At 51.7% G+C, this 15110-nt stretch overlaps 1 protein-coding gene and 1 long non-coding RNA gene across 3 annotated transcripts; both read left to right on the forward strand.

Moving 5' to 3' along the window:
* The first annotated feature begins 236 nt into the window (after nt 1-236).
* Nucleotides 237-15095, forward strand: GTPBP1 (GTP binding protein 1). 2 transcript variants are annotated; one of them, XM_084506389.1, is made up of 13 exons: nt 237-464; nt 3366-3477; nt 5260-5440; nt 6447-6795; nt 7236-7359; nt 9262-9376; nt 9832-9976; nt 10118-10300; nt 10750-10885; nt 11460-11638; nt 12073-12270; nt 12868-12909; nt 13092-15095. In XM_084506389.1, the coding sequence occupies exons 1-13, from the start codon at nt 264-266 to the stop codon at nt 13185-13187; spliced, it is 2061 nt and encodes a 686-aa protein (XP_084362515.1). In that variant the 5' UTR covers nt 237-263; the 3' UTR covers nt 13188-15095. The 2 variants fall into 2 exon arrangements, with proteins under 2 accessions (XP_084362515.1, XP_084362516.1); XM_084506390.1 differs by lacking the exon at nt 12868-12909.
* On the forward strand, nt 532-2326 carry LOC311430017. The gene is made up of 2 exons (XR_014688500.1): nt 532-1069; nt 1655-2326. It is a non-coding gene; the product is annotated as an uncharacterized lncRNA (long non-coding RNA).
* Nucleotides 15096-15110: the final 15 nt, after the last annotated feature.

Genomic DNA, 15110 nt, shown 5'->3' on the forward strand with positions numbered 1-15110 from the left:
TTGGCTCCGCGCGCTGCTCGTCAGCACGCCCGGCCCTCCCATTGGGCGCACAGCCCCCGACACGTCGCGCGCGCCGCACCGCCGGGGCCACCCCCCCCAGCCACCCACCCGAACCGACACCGCCTCTCCCATTGGGCCCCTCCGCCCCGCCCTCACAGCCCCGCCCCTGTTGCCATGGCAACGCGCTAATCGCGACCTCCCATTGGCTGCCTCCCCCCGGGGTGGACGGGGCCAGCGGCGGGCGGAGGGCCGGGGCAGGCAAGATGGCGGCGGCGGAGCGGAGCCGCTCCCCGCTGGGGGGCTCCCCGGTGCCGGCCTGCATCTTCGCCCCGGAGCCCGGCTCCCCGGCCGGGGGGCCCCGGCTGGCGGCCGCCGCCGCCGCTCTGCCCCTCCGCGCCTCCTCCTTCGACGCTGAGGACGGCGAGGGGCTCAACGGCGAGCCCGATGTCGACCTGACCAGTAAGGTAGGCCCCGGCGGGGGGCGGCCGCCTCGCCTCAGCGCCCCTCAGGGCCGGGCTGAGGGGGGAGGAGGGTGAGGAGGGCTCGGCTCGGCCCCCCGGGGGTCCCAGCGGCTTCTCCTGCTCTGTCGGTCCCCCCCGTGCTCCCACCATCCAAATCCAACCGCAGCTCGCTTGTGTTTTCCCCCCATCCCTCCTCTATCCGCTTCCATTCCAAAGCTTTGTGTTTCCTCACCCTCAGAACCGAACATATTGTGGTTTGTGAGGCTTTGTACCTTTCTCTCCGAGGGCATGACCCAGCGCAGTGCCGTGTTGTCTTACTTTTGCGCTTTACTTCCTCGTCACAACCTGTTGGGCCGCCTGCTCGTGTCTTAATGAGCTGGACGAGGTTTTGATGCAGGACGCCGGTACCCACCTGTGCTTTGTCTTCGGTGCGGCTGATGCAGAAGAGGGCACAGAAGGACGCTGAGGGCTGTCACTGAGCCTGGACAGGCAGGAACCCGAGCACAGCTCTGACAAAGAGAGAAGAAAGCCTGTCTCCCCCTGCCTCTGTTTGTATTGTCAGCCAGTCTTCCGTTCCTAAAAATCTGCAGGCATCGTGGAAGCAATAGGTAAGTATATAAATATTTATTTATTTATTTATTTTACCTTTATTACAATTTATTTTTCTGTACAGCAGTGCATACGCGCTGTCTTTTCCCTAAAACTTTGATTCATCCCCGTCTTGGATGAGCGCTAAGACCGGGCTCTGCCCCGTCTCCCCAGATGAGCCCCCTGCTGTGTGCTCAAAACAGCAGCCCCACGGGCAGCAGCTAACTTGGTCTCTCCCCTTCCACCCCCCCATTTTCTCCATCTTCCCAGTTAATTGCTGCTTGCCACTTCCTGCTTCAAACAGTGACTCCCTGCCGTCGGTTTATATGCTAGCTTTCCGTCCAGGTCTGAGCCACCTCGCCACTGTGTTGCAGGCTTTTCCCCCAGTCCTCCCGCTGAGCCCAACGCGCTCATTATAAGGCGTGCTCTTAGAGAAGAACATTTGGGGTTCTGTTGCCAAACACCTAACACCTTGTCGGTTGATCAAGTGAGCAGTTCCATTCGTCAGCACAAAGACAAACTCTCAAACTAGAAAAAAGTTTTTTTATTTTTCTGTTGTTGCGAAAATAAAACAATAACCGGTTGGTCCTTTTTTTGCCCTGTAGGAATTCTGAAGTTCCTGGACCCGCAGGACTCCTACCGTTAACAGCTCGATGCCTGGCAAAGTTGAAAGAAGGGAAGTGAAAAATTTTGACGCGGTGAAAACCTCTGAAAAACGAGAATACGTAGTCCAAGGAAAAGAAAAAAGTGCAGATGCCAAGATAGAGGGCTTCTCTCTGACAAGGAGTGTGCAAAGAACAGGCTCCAGCTATCCGGGAAGCTAGCTAAAGAGATCCTCAACACAGCAAATAAAGTCTTGCAGTGACCGTGGAGAAAGGCTGCAGTGAACCGATCGACTGAAACGTCCCCTGATGCTTGGGTCAACGTGTGGCTGAAGCATCCGAAATGGCTGAAAAATGAAGCTGGTGCTGAAATTTGAAGAAACAGAAGTTAGTGGCCTCTACACTGATGGCCCCTCCGTTATTTTATTGATCTTTATTCATGTAACAGCCTGATTGATAGATGTTCCTGGGACCCCGACCGCTGCTGGTGCACTGGCCTGAGTGCAGTGAGCCTGCCTGCTGTGCTTCCAGGAGTTCCTGAAAGAGCTCATGAGGCAAAACGAGCCCTGCGTGTAAACGCACAGCCCTCCGTTCTGCCCTGATCCAGCCTCTGATTCTCCTCTCAGTACACGTGCATCCCGTGGTCTCCTCTAAGAGAAGAAAAAAACAAGCAAACACCAGAACAAACAAATGATAAAAGCAAAACTCAATTCATCGCCGCACAAAAGAGGAAGACTACGTGGATTTGCAGATCAGAGCGCTTTGCAAACCGTGCCAGGTAGTTCAAAGCCGTAGGTAGGGCATGCACCTGAGCAGGCGCAGGAGGGCAGTTGCCTCTCAGCTCCCTGCCCCTCACAGACACGTTCTGAGCGACCATTAATGTTTCAGGAACGCGTTGCTTTGGCTGCCTTAAGCCATCTGATTAGCACTTGCTATCCGTGCTCCGTTTTCCCAGGTGCATGCACTGCTACGGTTTTGAAAGCTGCTTTGGTTAGGGGATTTGGGGTTCTCCTGCGCTCTAACTAATAAAAAACCTTCAGCACCTACGTAGCAGTAGGTGGCAGAGGTAGTTCCTGCGTGAGTGCACGTTTAGGTTGAGCACAGGTGGGTTTAGGAGAGAATGTTGGACAGGCTTCACATGGAACCATCATGAACTGCCGTAAGCCACGTGCTTTGGAAACATTTAGTACCAATTTCAGACTGGCCTGCAGGGAAATGCATCTTCCTGGGGTGATTTTGGAACGTGTCTGCCACCCCACCGATGTGGCCGCTCCGTGGAGGCCTCCACACGAGTTCTTCTTTGCCAGAAGCGGTGCTACGCGCAAAGACGTTCTGGGAAAAACCCTTCCCAAAGCACTTCCTTATCTTCATTTTCCTTTCTTGCAGTCCGCTTTTTCCTTCTCTTCGTGCCGCGGTAGGGAAGGGCGAAGGAAGTTGTGGCTGTTGCAGTAACTGCAGTCAAAGCTTGTTGGGAACACAGCTGCTGGCTTGCAAAACGTAAATTTTCCAGTGTAAATGAAGTCCGAGCTCGGACAAATAACCTCGTGCAGCATCACGAGGAAATAGTTGTCGGTGAAGCTGGTCTTGAAAAACGCAATACCAGAAAGGGGTCCTTGGGAAAGACCCCTCCTGTTTCAGCAAAGCACGCCGGTTGGTTGGCCCTACAACTGGAGCTGGCTTTGACATCACGTTGGGTGTTTCATCTCTTTTCCAGCTGGTGATGGTGAGCCCGACTTCAGAGCAGTACGACAGTTTGCTCCGGCAGATGTCAGAGAGGATCGATGAGGGCTGCGGGGAGACCATCTATGTCATTGGGCAGGGATCAGGTGAGTGCAGCCAACTCAGGAAAACAACAACAACAAAAAAAAACAGGAAAATTATACAAGGACAGCCTGGTTCATCTAATGATTACTGCTGAAAGTAGTGCTGACTTCTCCAGAATAACTTGGAAACCTCTGTAACAGAACATGTGGGACTTTTTTTCATTTTTAACCCCACCAGCAACTTGTCTTAGGAACGTTTTGTATAAAATCATCCCGGTCTTTTTTTTTGGAAACGAGGCATAAATCATCTGGGAACAACAGCAGAAGATGAAGGGTATAAATAACGTAATGCCAATTTTAAGACAGACTTCCTCGATGTCTGATGAAGGCCGTGTTGTGTCTCGTTCTGGTCACTTCTCCATTGTAAATAATATTTTCACCCCATGGGGCTGTGTTGGGGATGCTTCAGATGGCCAAAATACGTGCTGCTGACTTGCCTGGTAAGCACGTGCCGCGGAGAGGAAGGTTTCCCTTCTCTCAGCGTGAAGCTTTTTGATGTCACCTTTACCAGGGTGTGACCGCAGTCGTTTATTTGCCTTTGCAGATTTTAGCAGTTGAGCACAGCTTGCCTTTTTGCTCCCGTTCACAATTGGCGTATTTGCATCCCGTGCTGATAACAGGCCACTGAGCACGGCCCGGCTTTGAAATTGAGATTTCCTCTCCGACTTCTCATTTCATTTCAGGCCACCATATAGTTGAGGGAGGTGGGGATCTTTGCTGGGGATTGAGGCTATTGGAAACAGCATCTAATAGAAAAAAAAAAAATTGTATATATATATATCTTCCACTTTCTCATTCATTTTGAATGTTTATGATTCTGATCATAATTAAAATGCCGATCAGTTCGTGCAGGCTGCAGTCACTGCTCACCGAGTGGTGAGTCAGCCGTGAATATAAATGATTGCACAGCAGTGGTGTTGGTCATCCAGGTGCTACGTGTCTCTCCACCTTCGTGTCTTTGTTTGGTTTTGTTTTTTCTCTCTTTTTATCCACAGAGGAGACTCGGGCCTGAGATCTCTGCACCTTCTGAGCACCTGGCGCGCAGGGAAACAGCCACGAGCTCTGGTGGCCTTTCACGTGGCTAGGAAAAAAAAAAAAAAGCCCCCTGGCTTTCTCTAGCTCTCCCCTCTTTGCTTGGGTGGGCTGCTCAGAGGCAAGAGTGCCTCCTTGTTTTTCCTGGCCTCGTGCTCGTGTCAGCATTTCTTTGGAGTGCCAGGCTGCAGGCAGCGAGGCAGGCCAAGGCCATTGTTTTAACTGGAGCGTGTGGGGGCTAAAGGAATTGCTGCACGGGCCAGATTTGCAGAAAAAGTGGACTTGGGATGTGGCTTTCATGAAGTAAGCCGATAGTTTAAATTGCTTCCACATTTTGCTGGTTAACCGTGGGGATATTTCAGTCGCAGCTTTCCTTTTGTTTATGGTTTTTCCTCTGTTGTAACGTGAGAAGAGATTTTCTGTCAGGCTGAGGGAAATGCACACAAATTACCTTCAGCTCGTGAAGTGAGGGAATTAGAAATACATTTTTCTGGCCAATCTCTTCAGTTTTTGTTTATAATGAGAGTAAATAAGGTGAAAGAGGGCGTTTTTGTAACATTTTTTAAGGCTTAACGTGAAGACCATCCCTTTTTCTCCCCGACAAAGGACGTTTGTTCTGTTTACGTGGCTGATGTCTCCAGTCCACATGTGGATCCTGATGGGTGTGAAAGTCCTGGGCGGAATGGAATTGCTGCTGCCTCTTGCGGGGCGGTTCTCACTGACTGTCCTTTGTCTCCTCAACCCCACAACTAGATGGGACCGAGTACGGCCTGAGCGAGGCAGACATGGAAGCGTCCTACGCCACGTTGAAGAGCATGGCGGAGCAGATCGAGGCGGACGTCATCCTCCTGCGGGAACACCAGGAGGCGGGGGGCAAGGTGCGGGACTACCTCGTTCGGAAACGCGTTGGTGACAACGACTTCCTGGAGGTCAGGTGAGGAGCCGGGCGGGTACAGGGTTAGGCAGCAGCCCAGCCACATTTTTACCCCGTGAGCAGGCTGCGGTGCTGAGCCAGCAACGCTGACTCCAGCCTGGGCGTTGCAGCTGCCCAACAAAGGGAGCTGAGCTTGACCCCTCCTTGCTAACGAAACCTTTTTGGTGCTGCTGCTCTCTGTTCTGTGCACGAGCTGTGAAGGTTCGCCTCTGGTTAGCTGAGGGCTGTTGTTTGGGTGACAACTCCGTGGTTTAGGGGTCTTTTGTGTGCTTGAATCCCAGCAGGGAGCCACGTGTGCGCGTGTCTGCGTGTGTGCGTATGCGCGCGCTGCTAGAATACAGAACTTTTGATTAATGTTTCCATTCTGCTCCAAGACTGTGATGATTCAAGTCGCCTTCTAATGGACATCTAATAGCTTGTGTAATTTGGCTCGAGAGCCTGCCCAGACTTGGATGGGGACGGATTTCCAACATCTGCCAACAGCCATGCTTGTCACCTTTATCAGAGGCAGGAGATTTTTGTTCCCAGAAACGGCGAAGCTCAAACAACACAAACCTTTTAGGGGAAAACCCTTTCCTACAGCAATCTCAATTTCCGTGCTCTCCCTGGCACCTGGTGCAACGTGAAAAGTACAAAAAAGGCAGAGGGATTCTAGCCCAAACCGGGATTTAGACCTTTCTTTTTGAATTGGGCCAGCAGGCCTATTTGATTGCAGAGAACGGGAGTTGGAAGAGAGGCTCTGTCTAGCACCAAGCAAATCTGGATTCAGCTCTCTGTTGTGAGCACCAGTAACATTTCTCTGCAGTCTTCCACATCCCAGTTATCCCATTAACTAACTAATCTCCGCTCTGTTTGTGAGGCTCTCAGATTTTCAAATTTCTATTTGCAGCTTAGGGAGAAAAATCTAATTATTTACAGCAGCAGTGGCGTTTGTTTTTTTTGTTTCTCTGTCTCTTTTTCTTCAGCTCTCAGGTTTTACCAGGCTCCTTTTTCCTCTCCCTTCCAGGGTAGCAGTGGTTGGCAACGTGGATGCGGGGAAGAGCACGTTGCTGGGTGTCCTGACCCACGGTGAACTCGACAACGGCCGAGGCTTCGCTCGGCAAAAGCTCTTCCGCCACAAGCACGAGATCGAGTCGGGCCGCACCAGCAGCGTGGGCAACGACATCCTGGGCTTCGACAGCGAGGGCAACGTGGTGAACAAGCCCGACAGCCACGGCGGCAGCTTGGAGTGGACAAAAATCTGCGAGAAATCCACCAAGGTCATTACTTTCATTGACCTGGCTGGCCATGAAAAGTACCTGAAGACCACCGTCTTTGGCATGACCGGCCATTTACCCGACTTCTGCATGCTGATGGTAGGTAGCAAGAAAAATACACGGTAGCAGCCTGAAGGGCGCTGTTCACAGCTTTGCAGCCTCAACTTTTTTCCTACTGCGAGGCCCTTGTGGGTTGTGGAGGGAGGCAGCGTCTGCCAGGGGTGGAGAGCAGCAGCCAGTGGGGGTTTTAGCCAGGATTCTGAGGCAAAGTGACCCAGGACAGTCAGTCACAGAGGTCCAAGATGCACGATTCTTGAAAATTGAAAGGTTTTGAGACTCCAGAACACCTGGTTAGAACTGGAGGAATGAGTTCTCAGTGTCCGTGAGCATTTGAAGTGAGCTGGGGCTGCTCGTACAGTCCCAGTGACACATCGGCAACCTAATCACAGCCTGCTGCCTGTCTGATGCAAGACCTTCTCTGTAGCCCAGCTCCCTGCAGGAGGAACGCTGACATCAGGGTGTTTGTCTCCCCGCTGTAGGTTGGCAGCAATGCTGGCATTGTAGGGATGACCAAGGAGCACTTGGGCCTGGCCCTTGCACTCAACGTTCCCGTCTTTGTTGTGGTGACCAAGATCGACATGTGCCCTGCCAACATCCTACAAGGTGAATCTTCCCAGCTCTCTCCAGGCGTGTTCCCTACCTCTGTGTGTGCTCTTGTCCTCCGTTTGGGTTGAGGAGTCGTTGCTGGAGGAAAGCTGCTTTGTCTGGGTTAAGTTAAGACTGCATCTTAAACACCTTCCAGAAATCTATCCCTACTTCCCCTGGCCTGTTCTGCAAGGCAGGTCGCTTGTAGTCAGCATTTCAAAGTTACCCAGGCTGGGGGGGCTCACCTGGGCAACAACAACAAAAAAAAAGTATTTGCTATAGGATTTTCTTTAACCCTAGGGGGAGAAGTGGTTTTGCTTTCTCTGTAGGAATTTAAACCTGGAGGGAAAGGCTGGAAATCTGCCTTCCTTCCGGCCTGCAGTTTGATTGTGATCTCTAGCTGTGGTCAGACTCATTCTCTGGCAGCAGCTAGTCGAAAGGGCAGCTCCTGGGTACATCCTGCTCACCTGGGCACTCCTCTGCTCTGCTGCCATAACTGCAGCAGCTCCTTCCTGTGTCCTCACAACCAGCCAGCACGTAACCAGATCATGGCTCAAAGCAGCTGCATGAGTTATGGTAGCAGGACTGGAGCAGACACAGGGGAGGGATGGCAATGAGCAGCAGAAGCTAGCAACTTCCATGCTCAGCAGCTGTTAAAACAGCACGTCTGACCCCAGCAATGGCCCTTTAACCTGTGCTTCACGTTTTTTCAGGTTGTGACCAGCTCTCACCTTTAACATTCTCTCCATGTGTTTCTCACTCCTTCGGGAACATGCTGTGGTTAATTGGAGTGATGCTTTTTTTTGATAAGCAGTCTTGAGGATTGGGAAATTGGGTGTTCCCAGTACTGTCCGTAGTTAGTTCATTTCTGTAAAAATGCTGCATGTTTTTCAGGTAAACAGAAGCATGCGATCAAAAGGTAACCCGAATATCTCTGTAACAGAGATTTGGCAAATTAACGAAAGGCCTGACCATAACACAGTAACTGGGGAGGAAGGAGAATGCTTGGCTCGGTGAGAAGAGCTTCTCTTGGGAGAAGCCGCTCCTGTGTCATGTTCTGTTTAAATTAAATAGTCACAAGATTTGGCTCCGACGTATCTGTGAAGAGCAGATGGCATGATTAAGTGTTTGTGTTTGTACCCAAAACATTACTCTCCCATAGGCATTCATTTGTGCACAAAACCCATCTAATTGGATGACAACTGCAGAATACAAATGATTTGCTCTTTTAAACCATTGTTAGCTTTTTTTTTTCTTCACCTCGTGTTGTAAGGCGCTTTGCAAAAGACTGATGCTGGTGCACCCCTGCTGGGTGTCAGATACGAGGCTTAAAAAAATAAATTAAAACCAGGCAGGAGATCAAAGTTGGGAGCCGGGAGATTTGTCCCAAAACAGTTACTTCTGGATCTGGTCCCCCTGCACCCCCCTAGCCTATGATGATGATCTTTACCCTCCTCATTCTTCTCTAACCTACAGCAGGTTGATTGCCAGCCAAAGTGTTTTGAGGTTTGTTGGGTCAAAATTGATTTATAATCCACGTATTCTCAAATATTCCAGTTCCCGAGTGCTGACGATTTTCATTGGTTGAATTCAACGTGAGGAATCCTTTGTAGGAAGGGGAAATATTTTGTAACTCCTTAAAGCTATTTAACAGGCAGCTGTAAAACTTCATAGCATCGCTGCAAATGTGTGTGTCTGTTCCTGTACTGTGTCGCTTGGCAGCCGGCATGAAATGGAAGCTGGAATGGCTCCTAAGTCCCACCTTGGCTGCAGCAAACTCGTAGTGGCACTCACACACCTTCAGCCATCTCCTCCTGTCTGTTTGTGGCAAGAGTACCAGTCTCCCTTCGGGAAACCGAACAAAAGCGATTTGTAAAGGCGGGAGCTGCTGCCCTAACAATATTCGTTTCACCCTTTAAGAAACCCTGAAGCTGTTACAGCGACTGCTGAAGTCCCCAGGGTGCAGGAAGATCCCCGTGCTGGTTCAGAGCAAGGATGATGTCATTGTAACAGCCTCCAACTTCAGCTCAGAGAGGTAACGGGAGCAGAGGAGAGCCGTTTCTCTTTCGGTCCTATTTGGAGACTGGGTGAGAAGATTCAGAGAGAGAGCCCCATTGTCTAGCTGTGTTCAGGTTGTATTTGCCATGTGGTGTGTCGATTCCCCGAGAGTGTGTTCTGAGCTGGACCTGCTTGTGTTCCCCTCTGAGGCAGAAAGGAGAGGCTGCTGCTGGGCAGCCTGCAGAAGATGGCAGGGCACGCTCAGCTTCCTTCAGTCCCGGAACCTTACACCTTTTCCCGACTGTCATTAGAAGACAGAGACAATGCTGCAGGGTTTCAGACGTGGGGTGTTGTGCGTCCGACTGCTTGCCAGGCTCTCCCTTCCTAGCACTGTCTATTGAATGCAGTCCAAGATTTTTGGATGTCTTCCTAGACGTGGAATCCCAGGCAGGGAAGCGAACTGACTCCGTTTTCATCCATTTTCCTTTACAGGATGTGCCCGATTTTCCAGATTTCAAACGTCACTGGGGAGAACCTAGATTTGCTGAAGATGTTTCTCAATCTCTTGTCTCCACGGACCAGTTACAGGGAAGAAGAACCAGCAGAATTCCAGATAGACGATACTTACTCTGTCCCGGTAAGGGCCCTGGCATTTTAGGAATTTTCCCCTGTGTTTTAGGTTGAAGAGGGCATCTTCCTTAGAGAGGGGGATGTTCCAGAGCTCACCTGCTAGTGTGGTTGAGTAAACCCGCCTGCTGTTGTTTCCTTTTGGGTACAGGGTGTAGGAACGGTTGTGTCTGGGACGACCCTGAGAGGCCTAATCAAGTTGAATGACACCCTGCTGCTGGGGCCCGATCCTCTTGGCAACTTTCTCCCTATCGCTGTCAAGTCCATCCACCGCAAGAGAATGCCGGTCAAAGAAGTGCGGGGAGGCCAGACTGCCTCCTTCGCCTTGAAAAAGGTGAGAAGAGCTGCCCTGCACCCCCAGAGCAGGAGCTGCCCTTCTGCTGCTATCGGTCTGCTTCTGCAAACCTCAGCTACCTCATTTCGCAGCACGGTAAAATCCCATAGAACCCCTGTGGGTCCCGTGTCCTGGTTGTTCCGCCGAACAGGTGCCAGGTAAGAGCAGCGAGACCCAGGGTAATGAGGAATAGCACTGGAGATGTGTAACAAAGCCAGGAAAGTCTGTGCTGCAGCAGCAGGAGTGTCCAAATTCCAGCTGAACTAGATTTTTGCAGCCTTTGTGTACCGTTGTTGCTTCCTGCTAAACAGCTATGGCTTTGCCTTTTGGTGGCCATGAGTTAGGATCTGCGAAATCCCTCAGGATCCTGCTGGATGCAGTCAGCCAGAGAAGCAGATTTTCTTCCCTGGAGGATCACGCTAAAGTTTTTCTGTGTCACTGCTTTTCAGATCAAGCGTTCTTCCATCCGGAAAGGGATGGTAATGGTGTCACCCCGCCTGAATCCACAAGCGTCCTGGGAGTTTGAAGCAGAGATTCTGGTGCTCCATCACCCCACCACCATCAGCCCGCGGTACCAGGCCATGGGTATGTGTCACGGCGGTGTCTCCTCTTTGTTTCCCAGCAGTAATACTTTACATCCGCTCTAGGCAAAGGTCTTTTCGCTCCCGATGGCTCTGTCAAGCTGAATGTAAGCCATGGTGCTTGTTTTAATGGTCCCAGCAGTCCGTGAGAGAGAGGGGAGGAATTCTACAGAGAAAAGGAGTGAGGAGAAATAGGTAAAAAGGAGATTTGGGGCTCTGAGTGTACTTGTAGCCTGCCTGAGCCACATTTCCACAGTGCAAAGATTCTTAAGCTTCTAGTGCAGAGAGACTCGTTTTGGGTCCTGCCGTCTAGCTCAGCCTCTTGGTGTGTAGGATTCTGGTAAGGGGGCTCCAGAAAAGTCTCCGTTTGCAGGTAACTGTTCTAGCTTGTGTGTATTTCCTTTTGGAGGACCGAACAAAGCCTGACCCGTGCAGTCTGTGGTTCAGGCAGTAGGTTTTTACACTTCAAACACTGCACCGTTAGCTGTAAAGTCGCAAGAGCCGCCTTAGATGTCTGCCTGAAGCTCATTCCGCTAACGGCACCGGCTGCTGACAGCCTTTGTGCATTCCACCCGCAGTGCATTGCGGCAGCATCCGTCAGACGGCCACGATCCTCAGCATGGACAAGGACTGCCTGCGGACGGGGGACAAAGCCACGGTGCACTTTCGCTTCATCAAAACCCCGGAGTACTTGCATATAGACCAGCGGCTGGTCTTCCGGGAAGGCCGCACCAAAGCTGTGGGTACCATCACTAAGGTAAAGGCTGAAGAGTCCAGCTTTTTTTTTTTTTTTTTAATTTTTGCCCATTAGCTGCTTTTGGCACTGAAAAACCAGCGGGAGAATGGAGGGAGCAGCCCGTCCTTCAGCCCTGCCACGGGTTGCAGCTGACCGGCGTGCTTTGCTCTCTGGTGGGTCTTGGCTGGTGCAAATGAGGGAAGGAGAAGGTAGGGGGTGACCCAGATGCCTCTGACTTTTAAGACCTGGTCTTTGATAGCTCAGAGCCACTTTAAATCCCGTAGGGGTTCTTGAGGGCAACTCAGGGTTGCTTTGAACAGCTGCTGCCTGCGTTCTTCTGCCGATGGACGTCGGTGTCGGCTGTCCAAAGGCTGTTAAAAAGCACCACCGAGCCCTGCCAGGTGGGCCTGGCTGTTTTACCGTTTCTTTTGCCCTCTCCCTTTGTAACCGCACAGTTACTCCAGACCACCAATAACTCGCCGATGAACTCCAAGCCCCAGCAGATCAAGATGCAGTCGACAAAGAAGGGAGCTGTGACGAAACGAGAGGAGGGTGTTCCCCCGCTTGGGATGGCAGCTGGGGGCCCGCCGGCAGGGGATGAAGCCCCCTCGATGGCCGCGGCACCGCCGACACCCACTGCCCTGCAGCCATCGGTGAGTGAGGGAAAGAGCATCTCTGGTAGCTGTTTGCAGTTCAGGTTGGACCTCAGGAGAAGGAAAGTTGGCCAAGGAGAAGGAAAGGCCTTTCATTTCTACTTTCATTTCTAGACAGATGAGGCCAAGTTTTGTCGGTTAAGACTTCCCATCTCAGCTTGTCTGAGGACACCCCCCTGTTCTCGTGTGAAAGGAACGGAAATTCCATTAACTGCGAGCTTTGGGCAGCTATTTATCAGCTTCATCGCGTCGATTTCCTTTTACTGTACTTATCTAGAAAACAAAAGCTCCCGAAACTGAAAGTGTCAAGACAGTGGGTCAGCATTCTTCCTTGTAACTGTTGGAGTTGCCATTGGTCAGGTCTCAGCCTCTTGAGCCGTGCTGGCTGCTGAAAGAGGGCTGCTGGCAGAGGTTCTTCCCTGCACAGACACTTGTTGTTCCTTCCTGAGCCCTCATCTCCTCCTTGTCTTTGCCGTGGAGCCATCGTGGTTATAAGAAAGGCTCCTCCTAGCTTCATTTTTGTCCCTTCCCCTGAGAGTCCGCGTTGCTTTTGCTCTTGCTTATCTTTGTCTCTCTCTCCTTGCTGCTTCCCCTCAGCCTGCTCTGGATGAAGAGCCCCACGTCCGTGAGGGCAATAAGGTATCTGGCTGCTTGAAAAGAGAACCCTGGGTTTGCCGGCTGGATTTGGGGTCACGGTAGCAAGAGAAGGCCGGGAGGGGGGTTCAGATCAGTCACAGCTTCCACCCCAGGGTCTGGCTGTGTGTTGAACTCTGGCTGTGCTGATATTTCTGCGCACTGAGGCGCCTCTTCTTGTTTTGCAGTCCAAAGCTGGAGGAGGAGGAGGACGGCGCCGTGGAGGTCAGCGCCATAAAGTGAAGTCTCAGGGAGCCTGCGTGACTCCTGCCAGTGGCTGCTGAATTTCCTGCTCCTCCTGCTGCTGAGGAATTCCTCCCCTTCCCTTCAGTTCTTATCCAAAAGATCCAGAGCAGCTTCAACCAAAATCCATCCCAGCTGATCGGCTGCAGAAGAATCTTCCCTCCTCCCCAGAGGAAAGGACGGCGAGGAGCATAACTTATAAGCTAATGAAGGTGATGAGACACAGAACTGAGTAACTGACACCTTCCTCCTCCCCCCTGTCAACACATTTTTGTACATCATGGGCTTAGTTTTTATTCTTATTAGTTTTTATTATATTTTGTGTGCATGAAGATGAGCGGAGACTCTGGATAGAAGCAAGAAGAGCCAGTTAGCTGCCTCCCTCCTCCCTCACCCCCTTCTGTCTCCAGGACCTGCTGCTCTCTCCCACACGCTGTCTCAGGCCCAGGGGCTGTCAAACACCTGAAATTTCGGACTTGCAGAGGTTAAAACAACATTGTTTAGGGTGGCTCCCTATGGCGTTGGTTCCTCACCGCTGCGGCCACGTGCCAGATAGGTTTCTGGGTTCTCCCCCGTCTAAAGCTATTTGTCAGCGGGTTTAATTTCACGTTGTAGTGACTTTTTGAAGGAGATGAGGGTAAGAAAATGCGTTAGTTGGAGGTCTTAAGGGGGAAGCAACTTGAAAATCAGTTCTTGATCTTAGGTTGAGGAATCCCATACAAAAAAATCTCCTCAAATAACGTTAGTAGCAGTGAAGACTTTAATTAGGGCCGGAATTAAACGGGCAGTGTGGTTTGCCCATCCTGTTCCCCTTCCCATCTGCTCGGTGCGTTTTGGAGCACTTCTCAACTTGCCTCTCCAGGCTGTGGCAGCTCAGTCAGCAGTATTAAGAACATCGTGCAGGAACGCTCGGTCCGTCCCCTGAGCCAGAGAAAGAACCTTCTCACCTCGACGGGCAGAGAGCACGGGTGGGAACGTACCTCGGGAACAGAGACACCAGGCAAACCTCACCTCCCCTTGATTTTCTTTACTCCGGGATTTCCCAAACGTTTTTTTTTTTTTTAAGAAGTCACTGGCCCAAAACTTTGCCACTACGGAGGTGATTGGGATTTTCTTCTGCCCTCTTTGGCCAAGAGGGCCGCGATGAATTCGCAGCAAACGTACAGAAGTGCTTTCAGGTTCGGAAGCACGTGGTAATTTTTCTGACTTTCTTTTTGACGTGGTGAATCCTGGCTTCAGGAAGGCCCTGGGAGGACGCAATGAATTAGCAGCATCATGATTTTTAACCCCGGGCTGTGTGATTTGAACGACTCCCCGTTTGTTCCGATTTCTTTTCCTCCGACCCTGCCTCTCCGCTCGGCTCCCCGGAGGACAGGAGTTATGCGCTGGGAGCGCGTGAGCTTCTCCAGGGCGGATTTGGTCTTACCAGCACTCCAAAAGCCTCGGAGGTGAGGGATTGGGAGCGGAGCCGAGCGTACTTTGCCTTAGAGACTGGCAGCCTGAGCAGGGGTGGCAGCGGGGAGGTCAGACAGACAGTCCCTTCCAAGCTACGTGCCTAAACACCAGCGCTCTCCCGGAGAGGGGGGAACCATAGGCGGCTACGACACCAATAGCACCCGCATTGTGAGGGGGTGTGAAGTGTGGCTAAGCAAGGGCACGCGAGGGCCCCTTGCCTTTCTGTCCCGGCCCTGTGGCGGCATCAAACTGCATCTGATTTCACCAGATTTCACTGCCCACTGCTCCCCAGGGGAGCTGGGGGGGTTCCCCGGCGGTTTTCTCTTCCTCCATTCCTTGTGCTCCACACGAAGGAGACTGCCGAGACTGGAAGAGGGTTGGCTTCAGTTCAGGCGAAGGAGGCGGTGCGATCTCTCTTTTTTTGTGACCAGCATTCAAAGATCACTCGGGCTGGCGTGATCTATAAAATAAATTTTAAAGAAGGTTTGTTCCGAGTTCATTTCGGTCTT

The sequence above is a fragment of the Aythya ferina genome (genome assembly GCF_964211825.1).
Source record: "Aythya ferina genome assembly, chromosome: 1".
NCBI lineage: Eukaryota > Metazoa > Chordata > Aves > Anseriformes > Anatidae > Aythya > Aythya ferina.

Bases quoted from the DNA above. Each gene is read 5' to 3' on its own strand.
- GTPBP1 (XM_084506389.1), top strand. From the start codon at position 264: ATGGCGGCGGCGGAGCGGAGCCGCTCCCCGCTGGGGGGCTCCCCGGTG. The intron at 11,639-12,072 runs GTAAAGGCTGAA...GTAACCGCACAG, and splicing joins CTGTGGGTACCATCACTAAG to TTACTCCAGACCACCAATAA. The intron at 12,910-13,091 runs GTATCTGGCTGC...CTTGTTTTGCAG, and splicing joins ACGTCCGTGAGGGCAATAAG to TCCAAAGCTGGAGGAGGAGG.